The sequence below is a fragment of the Sphaeramia orbicularis genome, chromosome 18 (assembly GCF_902148855.1).
Source record: "Sphaeramia orbicularis chromosome 18, fSphaOr1.1, whole genome shotgun sequence".
NCBI lineage: Eukaryota > Metazoa > Chordata > Actinopteri > Kurtiformes > Apogonidae > Sphaeramia > Sphaeramia orbicularis.
This window is the reverse complement of record NC_043974.1, coordinates 12,930,746-12,946,550: the sequence shown is the minus strand read 5'-3', so window position 1 is coordinate 12,946,550 and position 15,805 is coordinate 12,930,746. Positions and strand designations below refer to the sequence as shown.

At 37.4% G+C, this 15,805-nt stretch overlaps 1 protein-coding gene across 1 annotated transcript; it reads left to right on the top strand.

The window, feature by feature from the left end:
* The first annotated feature begins 332 nt into the window (after positions 1-332).
* On the top strand, positions 333-15,541 carry LOC115438558 (E3 ubiquitin-protein ligase TRIM17-like). Its single transcript, XM_030162246.1, has 7 exons — positions 333-451; positions 1,868-2,456; positions 8,521-8,616; positions 10,115-10,348; positions 12,861-13,005; positions 14,708-14,734; positions 14,830-15,541. Exons 1-7 carry the CDS (start codon positions 402-404, stop codon positions 15,450-15,452), a joined length of 1,764 nt encoding a protein of 587 aa, XP_030018106.1. The 5' UTR covers positions 333-401; the 3' UTR covers positions 15,453-15,541.
* The last annotated feature ends 264 nt before the right edge of the window (positions 15,542-15,805 follow it).

Genomic DNA, 15,805 nt, shown 5'->3' with positions numbered 1-15,805 from the left:
TGCATCTTATGTATTTATATTAGCTTAAGGAAGCACAATGTAGCCTTAAAGAGATAAGATTCATGAAGCACTCATATACAGGCGATGGTGTGTTCCAATCAACCACACCCCAAAAACACCACAAAGAAGTGGTTTTGTGCATGTAAAGAACATGAAGCGTGAATGATGCTGTTAAGCTTGTATCTCATCACAATAAATGCCGTTCAGTGTTTCCAAATGTCCTTGTTTTACACTTCCTGTTTTCCAAAATGTCTTAAGTTTCATTTCACTGAAATGTCGTCATGTGACCACTCCCACTTCCAGCCTGGCTGGTCCTGCTCCTCAGGACTCATCTTCATCAGGTCCAGACTGATGACTCAGTTGTTATTCACACCAAACAAAAATATCGTGTTAAATCTTGAATGCCAAACGGAACAAATTCCTGTGGAAACTACAGAGCACGCCGAGTAAAGTGAGTTCTTTTTCAGCTTTGCTGTATATTCTGAAGGTTTTTCTAAAATGAATCTTTAAGAATGGACTGCTGAATTCAACTCTGATGCATGTTAACCCTTTAAGACATAGAAGTATTTTTGTGTCAACATTCAAATGGATTTTTCTCTACATCTAGCCTTTCTTGATGGTGATTTACCACCATTTAATATAATATACTCTGAACTTTGCATTTCAAAAATCAGGTATTTTCTTATATTTAATTTGCTGATCATGTAGATCACAGGTGTCAAACATGTGGCCCGGGGGTCAAATCCGGCCCACGGGATGAATTTGTGAAATGCAAAAATTACACTAAGATATTAACAGTCCTTTTAGTTCAGGTTCCACATTCAGACCAATTCAATCTCAAGTGGGCAGGACCAGTAAAATACTATCATAATAACATAAAAATAATGAAAACTCCAAATTCTTCTCTGTAAATGTAAATATTTTCATGTATTTCCACTAAAACAAAGTGTAATTTTGCAAAAAAAAAAAAAAAAAAAGTGAATAACCTGAAATGTCTTAAGAGAAGCAAGTACAATTTTAACGATATTCTGCCTGATACTAAATATTTTGTGTATTTGTAGATCCACTGTGATCTGTAAATTTTAATGTACATGTGTAAATGATAAACTGAGGCAGAATATTGTTCAAATAATTTTTTCAGTTTGCTCATGTTGTTCACATCTTTTGAAAGGATAGGTTGTAGATGTAAACCTGTTCATAGTGTAAATTTACTTTTTTCACTCTAAAACATACAGAAAAGTTTGAAGTTGACATTATTTCTATATTATTATGTTATTATTTTACTAGTTCAGCCCACTGCAGATCAAATTTGGCTGAATGTGGCCCCTGAACTAAAATGAGTTTGACACCCCTGATGAAGATGTTCATCAATATTCAGAGTAAACTCAAAGGTTATTGTATTAAAACTGAACAAAGTGACTTTTACTACAAAATATGTCATTAATTGAATGTAAAAAGGATCATCTATAACCCTTGTCATTTGCTGAAATGCATAAGTGTTATTGTTGCAGAAGATGAGTGTTTCCACATTCTTTGTGGAATATCTAAACATCCAAATGGATAATATCTGATGCTGCTGAAAACCTGGGAAACTGAATTTTACTTTAATTATTGAATGTACGGATAGAATTAGTGCTTTAAAAGTTATTGAACAGTAGATGAACAGATGCATTTTGCTGGCGGCTGTTTTTGATGATTAAAATGACTCATTGGGTGTGGACAATCCTGGAATTACAGTACAAACAAAGCTAAAAATAGACTTGCTCCCAAAGCTTTACCTCATATTTTGTTCTTTTTGTGTCAGTTTTTGCTTTATAAAAGACAAAAAACAGTCTTGTAATAGCGTACATGTTATATTTTCTTCTAGAGTTCAAAGAATGTCATCATCCAGTGTCCTGGGCTCTTTGCAGCAGAAGCATTTCGAGTGTTCGATCTGCCTGAACATCTTCAACGACCCGGTCACTACACCATGTGGCCACAGCTTCTGTAAAACCTGCCTCAGTAATCACTGGGATAGAAGTGAGCTCTGCCACTGCCCGACATGCGATAAAAGGTTCTTCGTGAGGCCTGAGATCTCCACGACCACAATAATCGAGGAGATTTCAACCCAAATAAAGAAAAGGAGGGTTGAGGTACCAGAAAACATGGACGGACCATGGAAGGTAAAATGCGACGTCTGCACAGAAATGATATTAGAGGCGGTGAAAACGTGCCCGGTGTGTCAGACCTCGTACTGTGAAATCCACCTGGAGCCTCACCACAGAGTTCCCACACTGACCAGACACAAACTCATCGATCCGGTGGAGAACATACAGGAGAGGATTTGTGAGAAGCATGAAAGGATCCTGGAGATGTACTGCAGGGATGAGGAGGTGTGTATCTGTCTGCTGTGCAATGAGACAGACCATAAACACCACCAGACTGTGCCGACTGAAGAGGAAGGAGCCAGGCAGAAGGTACGCTTTTAGCTTCCTTTACTCAGTCTGTTCAATTATATATAGCTTAAAGGGGCTGTATGTGGGAATTATGTTCTAAGTAATCATAAAATAGTCCTGAATGTCACCAGACATTAAGGAATCATGTTCATTTCAATACTGATATTAGGCCTGTAACGGTACACGTACTGAACCGTTTCGGTACACACCTGTTCGGTTCGGTACACAGCTGTACCGAAACGGCACAGTATGATGAGAAAAAGAAAAAGGAACGAAAGACGTTGTTTCCCACGGACATATGGAAGGACGCGCACATTGACCCGAAATATGAAATAACAGCTGATATGAGGTTAAAAAAAAACAACAAATATGATGTGAACCTGGAAGGAAGAGACTGAAGACCCTCTGCCATCAGTTCAGTCCAGTTTGGATCAGTTCAGGTTCAGGTGAAAGACAACAACGAGGAAAGAGACGTTAATAACGTTAACCAAAACCAAGAAGAGAGAGCACATTACTCCAGTGTTGGTTTCCCTGCACTGGCTACCGGTAACCTACAGAATTGATTTTAAGATACTACTCCTCACGTATAAAGCTCTAAATGGAACCGGACCAAGTTACATTGCAAACTCACTGATCAGTTATGTACAAACTAGAACACTGAGGTCATCAAACGCAGGGTTACTAGCGACTCCCAGAAATATTACAAAGAAAATGGGGGACGCAGCCTTTACTAACTATGCACCAAAGTTATGGAATACAATTCCAAAAGACATTAGAGAAGCCAGTTCACTGAATATATTTAAAACCAAATTAAAAACATTTTTATTCTCATTAGCCTTTGAAAGGAGATAAAAATGGGGTCACAATTCAGGAACCAGGAATGTGCGGTTTTTATTTTTATTTTATTTTATTGTATTTCTGTTTTTAATTTTTATTTTATTGTATTTCAAATTTCATCTTATTTCTTGCACCTCAAAAATTCTATGCATAATCAAATATTTTAATGTGCGCTGCTTTTATTTTTATTTCTATTTTATTGTATTTCTCTCAAATTTCATCTTATTTCTTGCACTTAAAAAATTCTATGCATAATCAAATATTTTAATGTGCGCTGTTTTTATATTTATTTTTATTTTATTGTATTTCTAATCAAATCTTAATGTATTTTAATATTGTATTTTTTCAATCAATGTGAAGCACTTTGGGCTACAATTTCTGTATGAAAGGTGCTATACAAATAAAGTTTATTATTATTATCATTATTATTATTATTATTATTATCATTATTATTATTATTATTATTATAAGATGGACGTTGTTTGGCCCCTAGGAACTACGGTAGTTCTAAAACACTTACACTAGCTCTGTCTGTCTGTCTGTCTGTCTGTCTGTCTGTCTATCACACACGCTGTATAATAGAGGAATAATAAATAGAACGTTGAAAGTATGTAAAGTTTCACTTTCGTTTCACTACAGCGTTCGTTACGTTAGTTATGGACCGCACCCCCAGGTATATAACTGCGCCCCCTACCCCCCGGCTCCGACAAAAAAAAAAAAATCCCCCGTGCACACAGGCACACAATACAGTTTGTTCTCTGTCCTAAAATAAATAATTTGATTCATTGTGTTGTCAGTGTTTCTCTTCAGTTTGTTTCAACAGAATACCAGTTTACCCTCTTGTTAATGTTGCACTTCATGTGGAATTTTTTTTGTTATTTTTATGCAGAATGTGAACTGACAGAACTGTGATTAGATTTTTCTTATTTGTTCGAAACTACCTTTCAGGGAAAAGTGCAATACTAATGTTTAAAATACATTTAGTAATATTAATAATTTATTTTTTCTATTTGATTTATAGCAGCAGAATTATATTATTCCTGTTTTTCTATATTCTATTGTCTCCAAAAATTGGGGGAAAAATGTTTAAAAATTCATAAATGCATTAATAGACATTTTGAGGGGTTTTCTTTCTTCCCGAACCAAAAAAAACCGAACCGTGGCTTTGAAAACCAAAAATGTACTGAACTGAAAATTTTGTGTACTGTTACAGGCCTAATTGATATCACTGAAAGTAGTAGTCCAGCCACAATATTTGCATTTGAAAAGCTAAGTGTCAACCTGTAAATAATGTTTATGTTGTCATTGTGTGTTTTGGTGTGATGCTCCACCCATCACATATCTACCAATCACCAAGTCAGTAGTGTTTCAGCATCCAGGTTGCCAGTTCCCACTGAGCTGCAGCTGGAACATTTCTGATAATAAATGTCTGACGTTACTAAACCTAAAAGGCCTCTTATTATTCCCAAATATGTCGTGACAAAGTGAGAAACGAAACAAGGATATGTGTAGGAGATGAATTTGAAACATGGAGACAACTGAAAGCAGAGAAGAATTTGAAGACCAACGCCGGCTCTCCCGTGGCCTGGGCCCAGGGTCTCACCACCCAGTAAGAGCCATCAAGAGCCGGTCCTGGGTGTCTTGCCATTCCCGGGCCATGGGGGTCTCACTGTATAAATACTGGGCCTTTTTATACCATTGTAGGACTCGTTGCTAGCCATGGTAGCTCCTTGTAGTAGACACTCATGTCAGATCTGGCAACCCGTTGTCTGGGGGGAGGCCGAGGGGATGCCACACTCTAGAGCACAGGTGTCAAACATGCGGCCCGGGGGCCAAATCTGGCCCGCCAAAGGCTCCAATCTGGCCCGTAGGATGAATTTGTGAAATGCAAAAATTACACTGAAGATATTAACAATCAACGATGTCCACCTGATTTAAATTCAGATTCCACATACAGACCAATTAGATCTCAAGTGGGTCCAAACCAGTAAAATACTATCATATTAAAACTATAAATAATGAAAACAGAAAAATGTGTCTTTGTTTTAGCATAAAAAAGTAAAATAACATGAAAATGTTTATATTAACAACCTATTCTGTTACGGCACAACATTTGGCGTGGACCCAAATGCACATGACTCTAAGGGGTCAGTGGTAAAAAAGGATTTATTTTAACAAAAATACAAAAAGGCAAAAACGGATGAACAAAGGGAGGATGCACAACTTGCTCGTAATAAACTAATAAAAAACCTAATGAACAAAAGGAGAAGCACAACGTGCTCTAGTGATGGGTCCGGTAACACCGATGCGTCGGCATATGCGTCGAGCTCATCGAGCAAACCCGTGTCGGTGCGCGTATCGCTTCAAGAAAGTCACGTGACTGATACAGGACCTGTTTTGGAACTGACACTGACGCGCCAAACTGCATCGGTCAACGGGTTGCATCTGCCAAAAGAATCTCTGATCTTTTGCGGTTCATCGTCAAATTCATCAAGAATTCTGGAGCAGCGTCAATCCAAAAGAAAGGTTTCCGCCGTGTGGGACCATGTTGATCTCATATCAGAAAATAAGGGATTTGTTTTAATTTCCTTGTTGTTTCATCCTGTTCCTCTCAGAGTTTCCACTTGATCTATCTGAATTCAAATTCATTTCAAAGTGACTCTTAGCTTACTCTTCATATTATTTTCTGCAGGTTAAATGTTGCATTTTTTTGGACAGAACTTTCCTATTTTAAACAAAAGCACCTCCTCAGTGCTGAGGCATCCTAGGGCCAGGCATGAGAATGAAGTCCAGATCCACCAGGACAAACTCAGCTATACAGCCATTCTACAACTGACTCATAGTTGCTTTATTGATAATTAATTCCTATTAATTTATTTTTTACTTCATTTTTAACCATCAAGCTCAAAACGTTGGAAAAACTTGTTTTTTTAAATAAAAATTTGTAAAAAAAAAAAAAAAAAAAAAAATCCCAGTCCATAAGCATCCTCATTCACAACACGTTCACTTAGATTTTCACATTATGATCCATGTTCACATTATTCATTGACTGTTTCTGAAAATATCAAAGATATTTTAAATTTAAATGAAGATATGAAATAATACAATATAAAATACAATGACTTAAATAATATTATTGTATATACTAGGTCATCAAAATCAGTGTTAGCTGAGTCTGCCAACTAGGTTTCCTGTAGGGATTTTGAAGGTCCAGCAGGTGTCAGTATTCAGTGACACAGTATCGACACAGTATCAAAACAGTTTGGCATACATTCCATACATATATGGTTCTAACATCTATTTCTTTATATTTCTTCTTTATAGTTCTTCAGCAGTGGAGGACACGCATTGAAATGTGTTCCCGACAAAATGGCAGTCATATAGAGCGTATTATATAAATAAAAATGGTTTATGTCAAGAAACGTCTATTTTTCCTATGTATGGAGACTTATGGGACACCCTGTAGATTCAAGATACAAGAGTTAAGTTAACAACTGTTAAGATAAATGTGATTTGACCAATTTTCTGCCTGTTATTAAATGTTTTGTGCATTTGTAATTGTAATATAAGTTATAATGCACATGCGTAAAGGATAAACTGATAATCTGAGGCAGAATATTGTTAAAATTCCACTTGTTTTTCATAAAATGTTTCCAGTTGTTCATGTTATTCAGATTTTTGGAGATGTACCGTAAACATTATCATGATTTAATTTTAGTTTTTTCACTGTTGTTATTTTACTGGTCCGGCCCACTTGAAACCAGACTGGGCTGAATGTGGCCCCTGAACTAAAATGAGTTTGACACCCCTGCTCTAGAGCAGACCTGGGCATTGTACGGCCCGGGGGCCACATGCAGCCCAATAGCTGACCCTGACTGGCCCACATTAGGTCATTGGCAAATTAAAAGTCAATGCAAATATATATCACTGTAACAGATGCAACTCATACAACGGCTTTTATTTTGAAGAATCTGCTGAATTAGCATATTTTTGTGTGTACTTTCTGTACTTAGCATAAGGCTTATGCACTGATTGGTTTGTTGGTCAGCTAACGCCAAAAAAAGAAACATTGATTTGGAATGCAGAGTTTTTAACAAGACATGGACTGTAAGTATTTCTTCACTGAAGTCAGAGGTAAATAAAAAGAAAAGGAACTGAGATATGCAAACAAAGGTGGAGGGATTTATTGTTTTTCATGGTAAAGATAATGTAGAGCTGGTTTTGCACATTTTTGAAAATGTTTTTGTGAATATTCATTAAATAGTTGTATTCTGTGCTCCACATTTTCAATGTATTGTTTCATTTACTGTTTTTATAGAGATATACAGGGGTTGGACAAAATAATGGAAACACCTTCAAAAATCAACAAAATGTAATTTAATATGGTGTAGGTCCGCCTTTTGTGCCAATTACAGCCTCAATTCTCCGAGGTATTGATTCATACAACTTGTGAATTGTTTCCAAAGGAATTTTAAACCATTCTTCAGTTAGAATACCCTCCAACTCTTTTAGAGACGATGGCGGTGGAAATCGACGTCTTACTTGAATCTCTAAAACTGACCATAAATGCTCAATAATGTTGAGGTCTGGGGACTGTGCCGGCCATACGAGATGCTCAACTTCATTAGAATGTTCCTCATGCCATTCTTTAACAATTCTAGCTGTATGGATTGGGGCATTATCATCTTGAGGTGAAGGTGTTTCCATTTTTTTGTCCAACCCCTGTATAGTGGCATGTTTGCCGCAGCACATTATGGGTAGTGGGTATTTTGTTGTAAATGTGTTATTTTTATGTGCAAGAATTCAGCGGGGTTGTTGTGTTTGTACTAGTTTTGACTTAGTGTGTGTATGGCAATGTTTATTGGCCTTTTTGTGTATTTTTTTTGTATTTTTGTAATTTCTAAAGTTGCACCCTGAGTCAGAGCCATAGGCAGAGCAATCACCATCCTGTTGCGAATATCCCAAATCATTTTTAACAGTTTGTCAAATCAACAGAACAATGAATGCCCATATTTAATACAGATTTAACTCCATGCTGAACTTACACCTATACTGCAACATTGAGCAAATCTGTGAATGTATTAACCTGGTGCTAGACAATTGTTAATCTTTTTTGTGTGGCCCCATAAAAAATTATGAGGCCCACCCCTGTTCTTGAGTATTTTGAATATGATTGCAGCACCAGTTTTGGTCACAGTCCTACATACGGCACCTTTAATTACTTGTATCTTGATTTTCTATATCTCAGGAAAACATGAAGTCCAGAATGACCGAGATCAACACGATGATCGAGTCGAGAACAGTAAAAATACAACAGGTGACGGATTCATCTGTCACGAGCACAGTAAGTGTTACATAAATAGTTTTAGAGCTGCATGTACTTAACCCATAAAGACCCAGTGCTACTCTTATGTCAGTTCCCAAATGCATTTTTTCCTCTATTTTTAACCTTTCTTAAGCGATTTATCACCATTTACTCTAATATTATCCTCTGTATTTTGCATTTTTAAGTGAAAATCTGGTCTTTTCCTATATTTCATTTACTGATTATGTATAGATGTTCATTAAAGTTAAGGTTTTTTTATCCAAAAAAGAGAAAACTGAAGAAGATATTTTTTTCTGTAAAATGTATATCATTAACTTAACAGAAACCCAGTTTGTCCACCCACTGTCATTTATTAAACTACGTGTTTTACTGGGGAATCAATGTTGTAGAAGATGACTGTGTTTCCAAGGTAACTACGTAGCTTCCGAACGTTCAAATGGATCATATCTGATGACCATGAAAAGACGATAAACTGTATTCTACACCAATTATTTACATGCACTGTAAAAAAAAAAAAAAAAAAAAAAAAAAAAAATCAAAACATAAAAAAACAGTAATATTAGCAGGGGTGCCGAAAAAATACTGTTAAATAACAGAAAATAACCATCTCATAAAAATACCATAATTTTCTATAATTAAAATATAGTTTTTTGCCCTAACTTTACATGAGATTTTGCTTTTTTTTTTTTTGGCTTTTTAATGTTTAATAAAGACTATTTACATGTATTAAAACAATCAAATTACCTATAGATAGATAGATAGATAGATAGATAGATAGATAGATAGATAGATAGATAGAGATAGAGATATAATTTTCAATGAGACTAAGTTGTACAATCCACTGATAAAAACTGTATTTGGACAGTTTTATCAGTGCTTATACATGTTATACATTCACAAAAATACATTTATTCAACATTTTTGTTGTGAAACCTCCTGTAATTACACAAGATATTTGTCAGTTAACAAACAAGTCTGGTTAAACTTACAGAACAAATACTTCTTTTACAGTTAATTGTCAGTAATTTTATCTGTTTTGTTTTGTTTTGTTTTGTTTTGTTTTGTATTTTACAGTATTAATCTTTAAATTAACAGTTTAACCTCATAAATAAAAAAGAAATATTTGTGAAATTATGATACATTTGCAAATGTATTTTAACTGTATTTTTCTGTGAATAAAGAAAAAATGCCTTCTAAAAAATGTAAATTTTATGGTTATTCACAGTTACAGTTTTTTCATGTTATTTTACATTTGACGTGTAAAATCACAGTCTATTTTTTTCATTTCATTGATATTTTCCTGTATCTTGAAAATAAAGGAAAAATCTGTAAAATAAACAGTGATAATTCTGTTAAATTACAGATTTTTTTTTACAGTGTGTATTGATAGGATTAGTGGATCAACAGGTATTAAATATTTGATATCAGTGAATGATTTTGGTTGTCGGTGGATGTTTGGGTCTTTATGGGTTAAATGAAGATTTATCCCAGTGACACACACCTCTGCTTATTACAGGAGAAGGCGAATAAAGAGATCAGCGACAGTGAAGCACTCTTCAACAGGCTGATGAGTCAAATTCGAGACATACAAGCTCAAGTTAAATTATACATTGAGCAGAAACTTAGAAAATCTCAAGAAAATGATGGAGCAACGATTAAAGAGCTGCAGGAAGAAATCACAGAACTGCAGAGAAAGCACTCAGAGCTAGAGGAGCTTTTAGAAAGTGACGATTACCTACATCTGTTGCAGGTCAGTGAACACATCACCAGAATAAAATGCAAGAAAAGTAATTTCCCATTTATACACATCAATAATCACCTTTGACTGGGTGCAATGATTACATACTGAGTCCCAGTTACACTTTATATATTAAGAATACATCGCATTGTTACAAACATGTGATGAGAAGAAGTAAGCAATATTTTATTCCAACTCTGAGCAACAGTAGTCGCTTTTCCATTGACCCTCAAATTGCGCGAATATAACTTGCGCATAAAAATTTACCTGATGGAAAAACGACAATTTCATAGAGCAACAACAGTTTGCATAGCACAAATGGTATATCACGCCAAACTGCAATGGAAAGACCTTTTTTCGCAGCTTGAGTCAGGTGAATTAAAAAAATGAATGTTGACGTACATTACAACAAGTGAAGAAGAAGAAGTAACATGTCATGGTATGTGTGGACACACCAGGAAACCCAATCATTTTTTAAATTTAGTACGAGATAGAGCGGTAATATATAATAATAATGAATATATCTGTAAATCAACACCATATTTACGTTCGTCACCATGTTTTTGGAATGACTTCTCGTGTCATCTCGCGATAATAAATCAACAAATCATCGCATTTGTGATTTAATGGAAAAACTGACATCACGCACTTCTGTTTTTTCAACATTTAGTAAATATCGGTAAAGTTTTGCGCAGATGTCCAATGGAAAAGCGACGAGTGTGTTGGTCTTATGTGTGATTTAAATTGTCAAAACAGAAACTACAGCCACCTCTTTCCTAATTTTAGCTTAAAGGTGGGGTATGAGGTCTTAGAAAAACGGTTTGAGCAAGCTACATTTTGAAAATACTCAATTCAAAAGTCCAACCCCCTTTCTTCAGACTTCCCCCCGAAGCCACGCCTCCAGAGTACTGGCACGCACAATGCTTGTTCTTAAGGATTCGCAAGCGCTGCACAGCAACAATTCGCCAGCTTTGGCCCTGATCCATGCATACCTCATTCAGTCTCCTCCAATCCCCCCCCCACCACCACCACTTTCCAGAACAGCCCCAGTTCATACCTATCTGACTAACGTTACATTTCCTACTGATTTATGTTAGTGACTAAACAGTTTGCCGGTGAACTTTCCATCCTAATAGAACTAACATAGCCAAGCTCTGGCTCTGGCTTCGTTTCCTGTACCAGTGCTCCAAACCTCTGAGAATGCACGATTCATGCACGAAGAGGGGTACGCACAGAGGAGGGAGGGACAAATGACAGTTGAGTTTGACAGACATATCACCGTTCAATCATTTCAACTGGGCGCTTAAAATGATTAGATGGTGTTTTTAGTCCTGTCCGTTCCACAGGCAGTTTTGGGCAAATTACTTTCAAAAAGTAATGTTATAGATACTAATTACTTTTCCAAAAAAGTAATTGAATTAGTAACAGAATCACTCCTTCATTAATGTAATTAGTTACCAGGGAAAGTAATTATTCCGTTACTTTTTTGAAAAACCTTCAAATATGTAAAAGGAAACTGATTTTTGAGTGTGTTTCACAGGTCAGTTGCAGAGTAGAACAGCTGACAGGTACTGAATACCATGACTGTGGTGAGGCTGGGGTCCACCAGGGCCTGGCTTTTCCACCACATAAGTGCATATCTGCATTTATAGGAAGAAGGTGCTCCTCCAGTTAATCCCACATCTCCACTTTTTTCAGTCGCTTCTCTCTGATACAGCGGAAAATGTCTTCACTCCAGTCAGTCGGACTCTCACTGATAACTCCTCCCCTAAATTAGCTGCGCACGTAGCTGTGTTCAAGTGAATGAGGTGTGCTGCGGACAACTCAAACTCGGACATGTCATTAGTCGTTCAGGTGAAGGCAGCGTGGACAACTCAGATTCATGGGGCACACAGGTGAAGCATGAAGGCAGTGTGGGCAATCTGAATATAAGAACGGCTCGTAAACAAACGGCTCGCAACAAATCAGTTCTTACCGTTCACTGAAAAGAGCCATTCAAAAGACTCGACTCGTCCACGAACATCACATCTCTTTTGCCTGGCTGAGTGAGCCAGGACAGATAACAGCTGTTAGATATCAGTGCATAGTAACACACCACATTTCACTGCCGGTAACGGTATTCTAATGTTTCAAATAGTAATTCATTAGATTACCCGTTACTGGAAAACAATAACGGCATTAAAAATAGCGGCGTAGTAACACCGCTATTTTTAACGCCGTTATTCCCAGCACTGTCCACAGATGACAAAATTTTTTTGTTTTTGTGTTAGAGCATTTAATTAATTGGTTGTAATCGGGGTGTGAAGGGGATTTTAAGCAATATAGTAAAAAATACTCCAGGAAAACATCTTGCACCCCACCTTTAAGTTCGTTGTGTAAGCACACAAAATGGTTAGTTTTGCTTTTGGAATGTAGATTTTAATATAATAATCTTGTGAAGTTGTTTTAAAGGGCTTCAGATGATTAAGAGACATTAAAAATAGTCCAGTGCCACTCCTGACCATGTGTCTGTGAATCACTACAGACTCTGCCGGCCCTGAACTCCTCAGACACTAAGGACTGGTCTGAGGTCCAGGTCTACTCAGATGTGTGTCTGCATACAGTCAGACAGGCCATGTCTGCACTAGTGAGCAACTTTCACACAGAACTGAAAACTCTGACAAGGACAGGTAAGCATCTGCATCACCAGTCTATATACTTCTGTTTAGGGATCTTCTGTTTACTTGTATCGGTATCGGTGCCGATACCGATACAAGTATCGGGTATAGGGTCCGATACTCAGCGTGTGTACTTGTACTCATATAAGTACTCCGATACAACTGCACCGATACCACTTACGGCAGCATGGCATTTGCAGTTAAGTGCAGCAGGTACGCAGTGGAGGAGTAATGTCAGCAGTGTGAAGATTTTTCCAACTAAATAACGGTGACAAAAGTAACGCTGACTGCAAGTAACGTTAAAGACACAGACAGATATGGATGGTGCATTCTGTCTGTCCTCTGTGTACATTTCATCCATTTTCCAGGTGCCCACCGATGCGTACCCAGACGGAGAATAGCACCGGGAACCGTGGAGGTAGAGGATCTGTTCAAAGAGCGACTGCGTGAATTAGTGTTGTGAAAAACTACTGACAAATTTATGACAACTACCCTCATCAATATCAATATCAACATTAGTATCCATATTAGTGTTACCTCTTTCATTTCCATGTTTATTATTACTCTTCTTCATCTCTAAAAAAACTTTACTTTTCATCGTGGTATTTGTCCAATATTAGGGCTGGGTAAAAAAATCGATTTAATCAATCTTAGATCGATCTCATTTTAATGTTGCGTAATCAATTAATAGTGGATGAGATCGATTTTTCAGAGCAGAACCGGGAGTACGCGGAACTGCGGGCGGCTCCGTCTTCCGAACTCCTGGGGAAGACTTGGTCTCGCTTGCGACAGCTCTGTCACGGAAAAGATGCGAAGGAAGGGTGGGGAAAACTTCACACTGCGGGTTCGCAGTGTGAAGGAAGTGGCCGCCTGGCGAGTCGCAGAAGCTGGTCATTCTTAGAATAATAACTTGGATCCATACTATCACCTATGGCTGAGTATGGAGTTAGAATAGTAAAGCGACAATGTCCGACCGCTATGCTACCCTACCCTAACCCCCCCCCCCGGCTCCCTGACGGAGCACCGCGTCCCCCCTACCCCCCAATGAGTAGAAGCCTCCAGCCATAAAACAGAATAAAGATGACGAAGAAGTCCATTCTGAGCCACTGTAGAAACATGGGAATGTTTCTGTCCTGTTCATTATTTCAGAGCAGATTCAGCTACTTCCTGCTGAAATGTCATATTTATTTCCTTTCTAATATCAATATTGATACCAGTATTGATGTGTTGCATGGCCACAGTAGTCAAATAATCAGGTTACAACTCAAAACTGTACTTTGGTATCATGAAATTACTCTGAATCAATCAATTAATACTGAATCGAATCAGTATTGAATCGAATCAAATCAAATCGTGATTAATCGATTCAGAACCTTTTGAATCGAATCGATTATGGAAATTGGCCATGATACCCAGCCCTATCCAATATGGTTAATTAATAGCGGTGCCCCCTGGTGGATTAATTGAGAAACACTCATTCCAACACATTAAATGTCAGTAGCAGCACTCAGACTAATGACAACAACAATAAAGCACATTTACAAAAGGAACTAAGAACTGGAATGGTATTATTAAGTACTCATATCGGTACTCGGTATCAGCAAGTACTCAAATGTAAGTACTTGTACTTGTACTTGGTCTGGAAAAAAGTGGTAGCGGTGCATCCCTACTTCTGTTACTCCTATAACTGTGTTTGTCTTTTCACATGTTACAGAAATTACCAAGATGAGACAATATAAAGGTAAGCACACAAGTAAAAATACGTCTTTTACTGTTACATATTTGATTATACTATTGAAATGTGAGCAGAACTATAACTGTATTTCATTTTCTTAGAGTCAGTCACCTTTGACGCCTCCGTCGCTGGATCCAAACTTATAGTTTACGAATCGGGAAAACGTTTGAAGTGCCACAAATATGCCATAAATCCAGAACCGTCTGAGAACAGATTTGGCCTCCCAATGGTTTTAGGAACAGAGGGTTTCACCTCTGGGCGCCACTACTGGGAAGTCGAAGTGGGCCTCAGATCAGATTGGCATGTTGGTGTTGCCAAGGAGACAGTTGGCAGAAAAGGGCAGCTTATTGTGAAAATGGAAAATGGATTCTACGCTCTAAGCAAGAGCGGTCTTGATTACGATGTTTCCACCACACGACGCAAGATCCTCAACTTGTGTCCCAGGCCGAGACGCATAGGGGTTTATCTGGACTATGAGGGAGGCAGGGTCTCTTTTTATGACGTGGATCAGGACTCACATATTTACTCTTTCAGACAACAGAGTTTTACAGACAAACTCTTCCCGTACTTTTACCTGTACAGCGGCGCAAAGAAATCCGATCCTTTGGCTATTGCTACAATATATGAAAGAGATTATTTCAAATATTTATTTCTACCCAAGCAGCAGGCTCCAGTGGTGGAAAGTGAAGCCAGTGTGGAAAAGACACAACCTGCAGCTGTTTGAATGAGGGGATGAGAGAGCTAGTCCACATAGATATACATGTTGAAATAGCCAAAAATAAACATGTTTACAGCCTGGTAAAAAAAAAAAAATGTTTTTGTGTTTATAGCAAATACAGGGTGTATAAAAAAAAACTATACAGGGTGGGGAAGCAAAATTTACAATGAACATTTAGTTGTTTTTTCTCAGCAGGCACTACGTCAATTGTTTTGAAACCAAACATATATTGATGTCATAATCATACCTAACACTATTATCCATACCTTTTCACAAACTTTTGCCCATATGAGTAATCAGGAAAGCAAACGTCAAAGAGTGTGTGATTTGCTGAATGCACTCGTCACACCAAAGGAGAT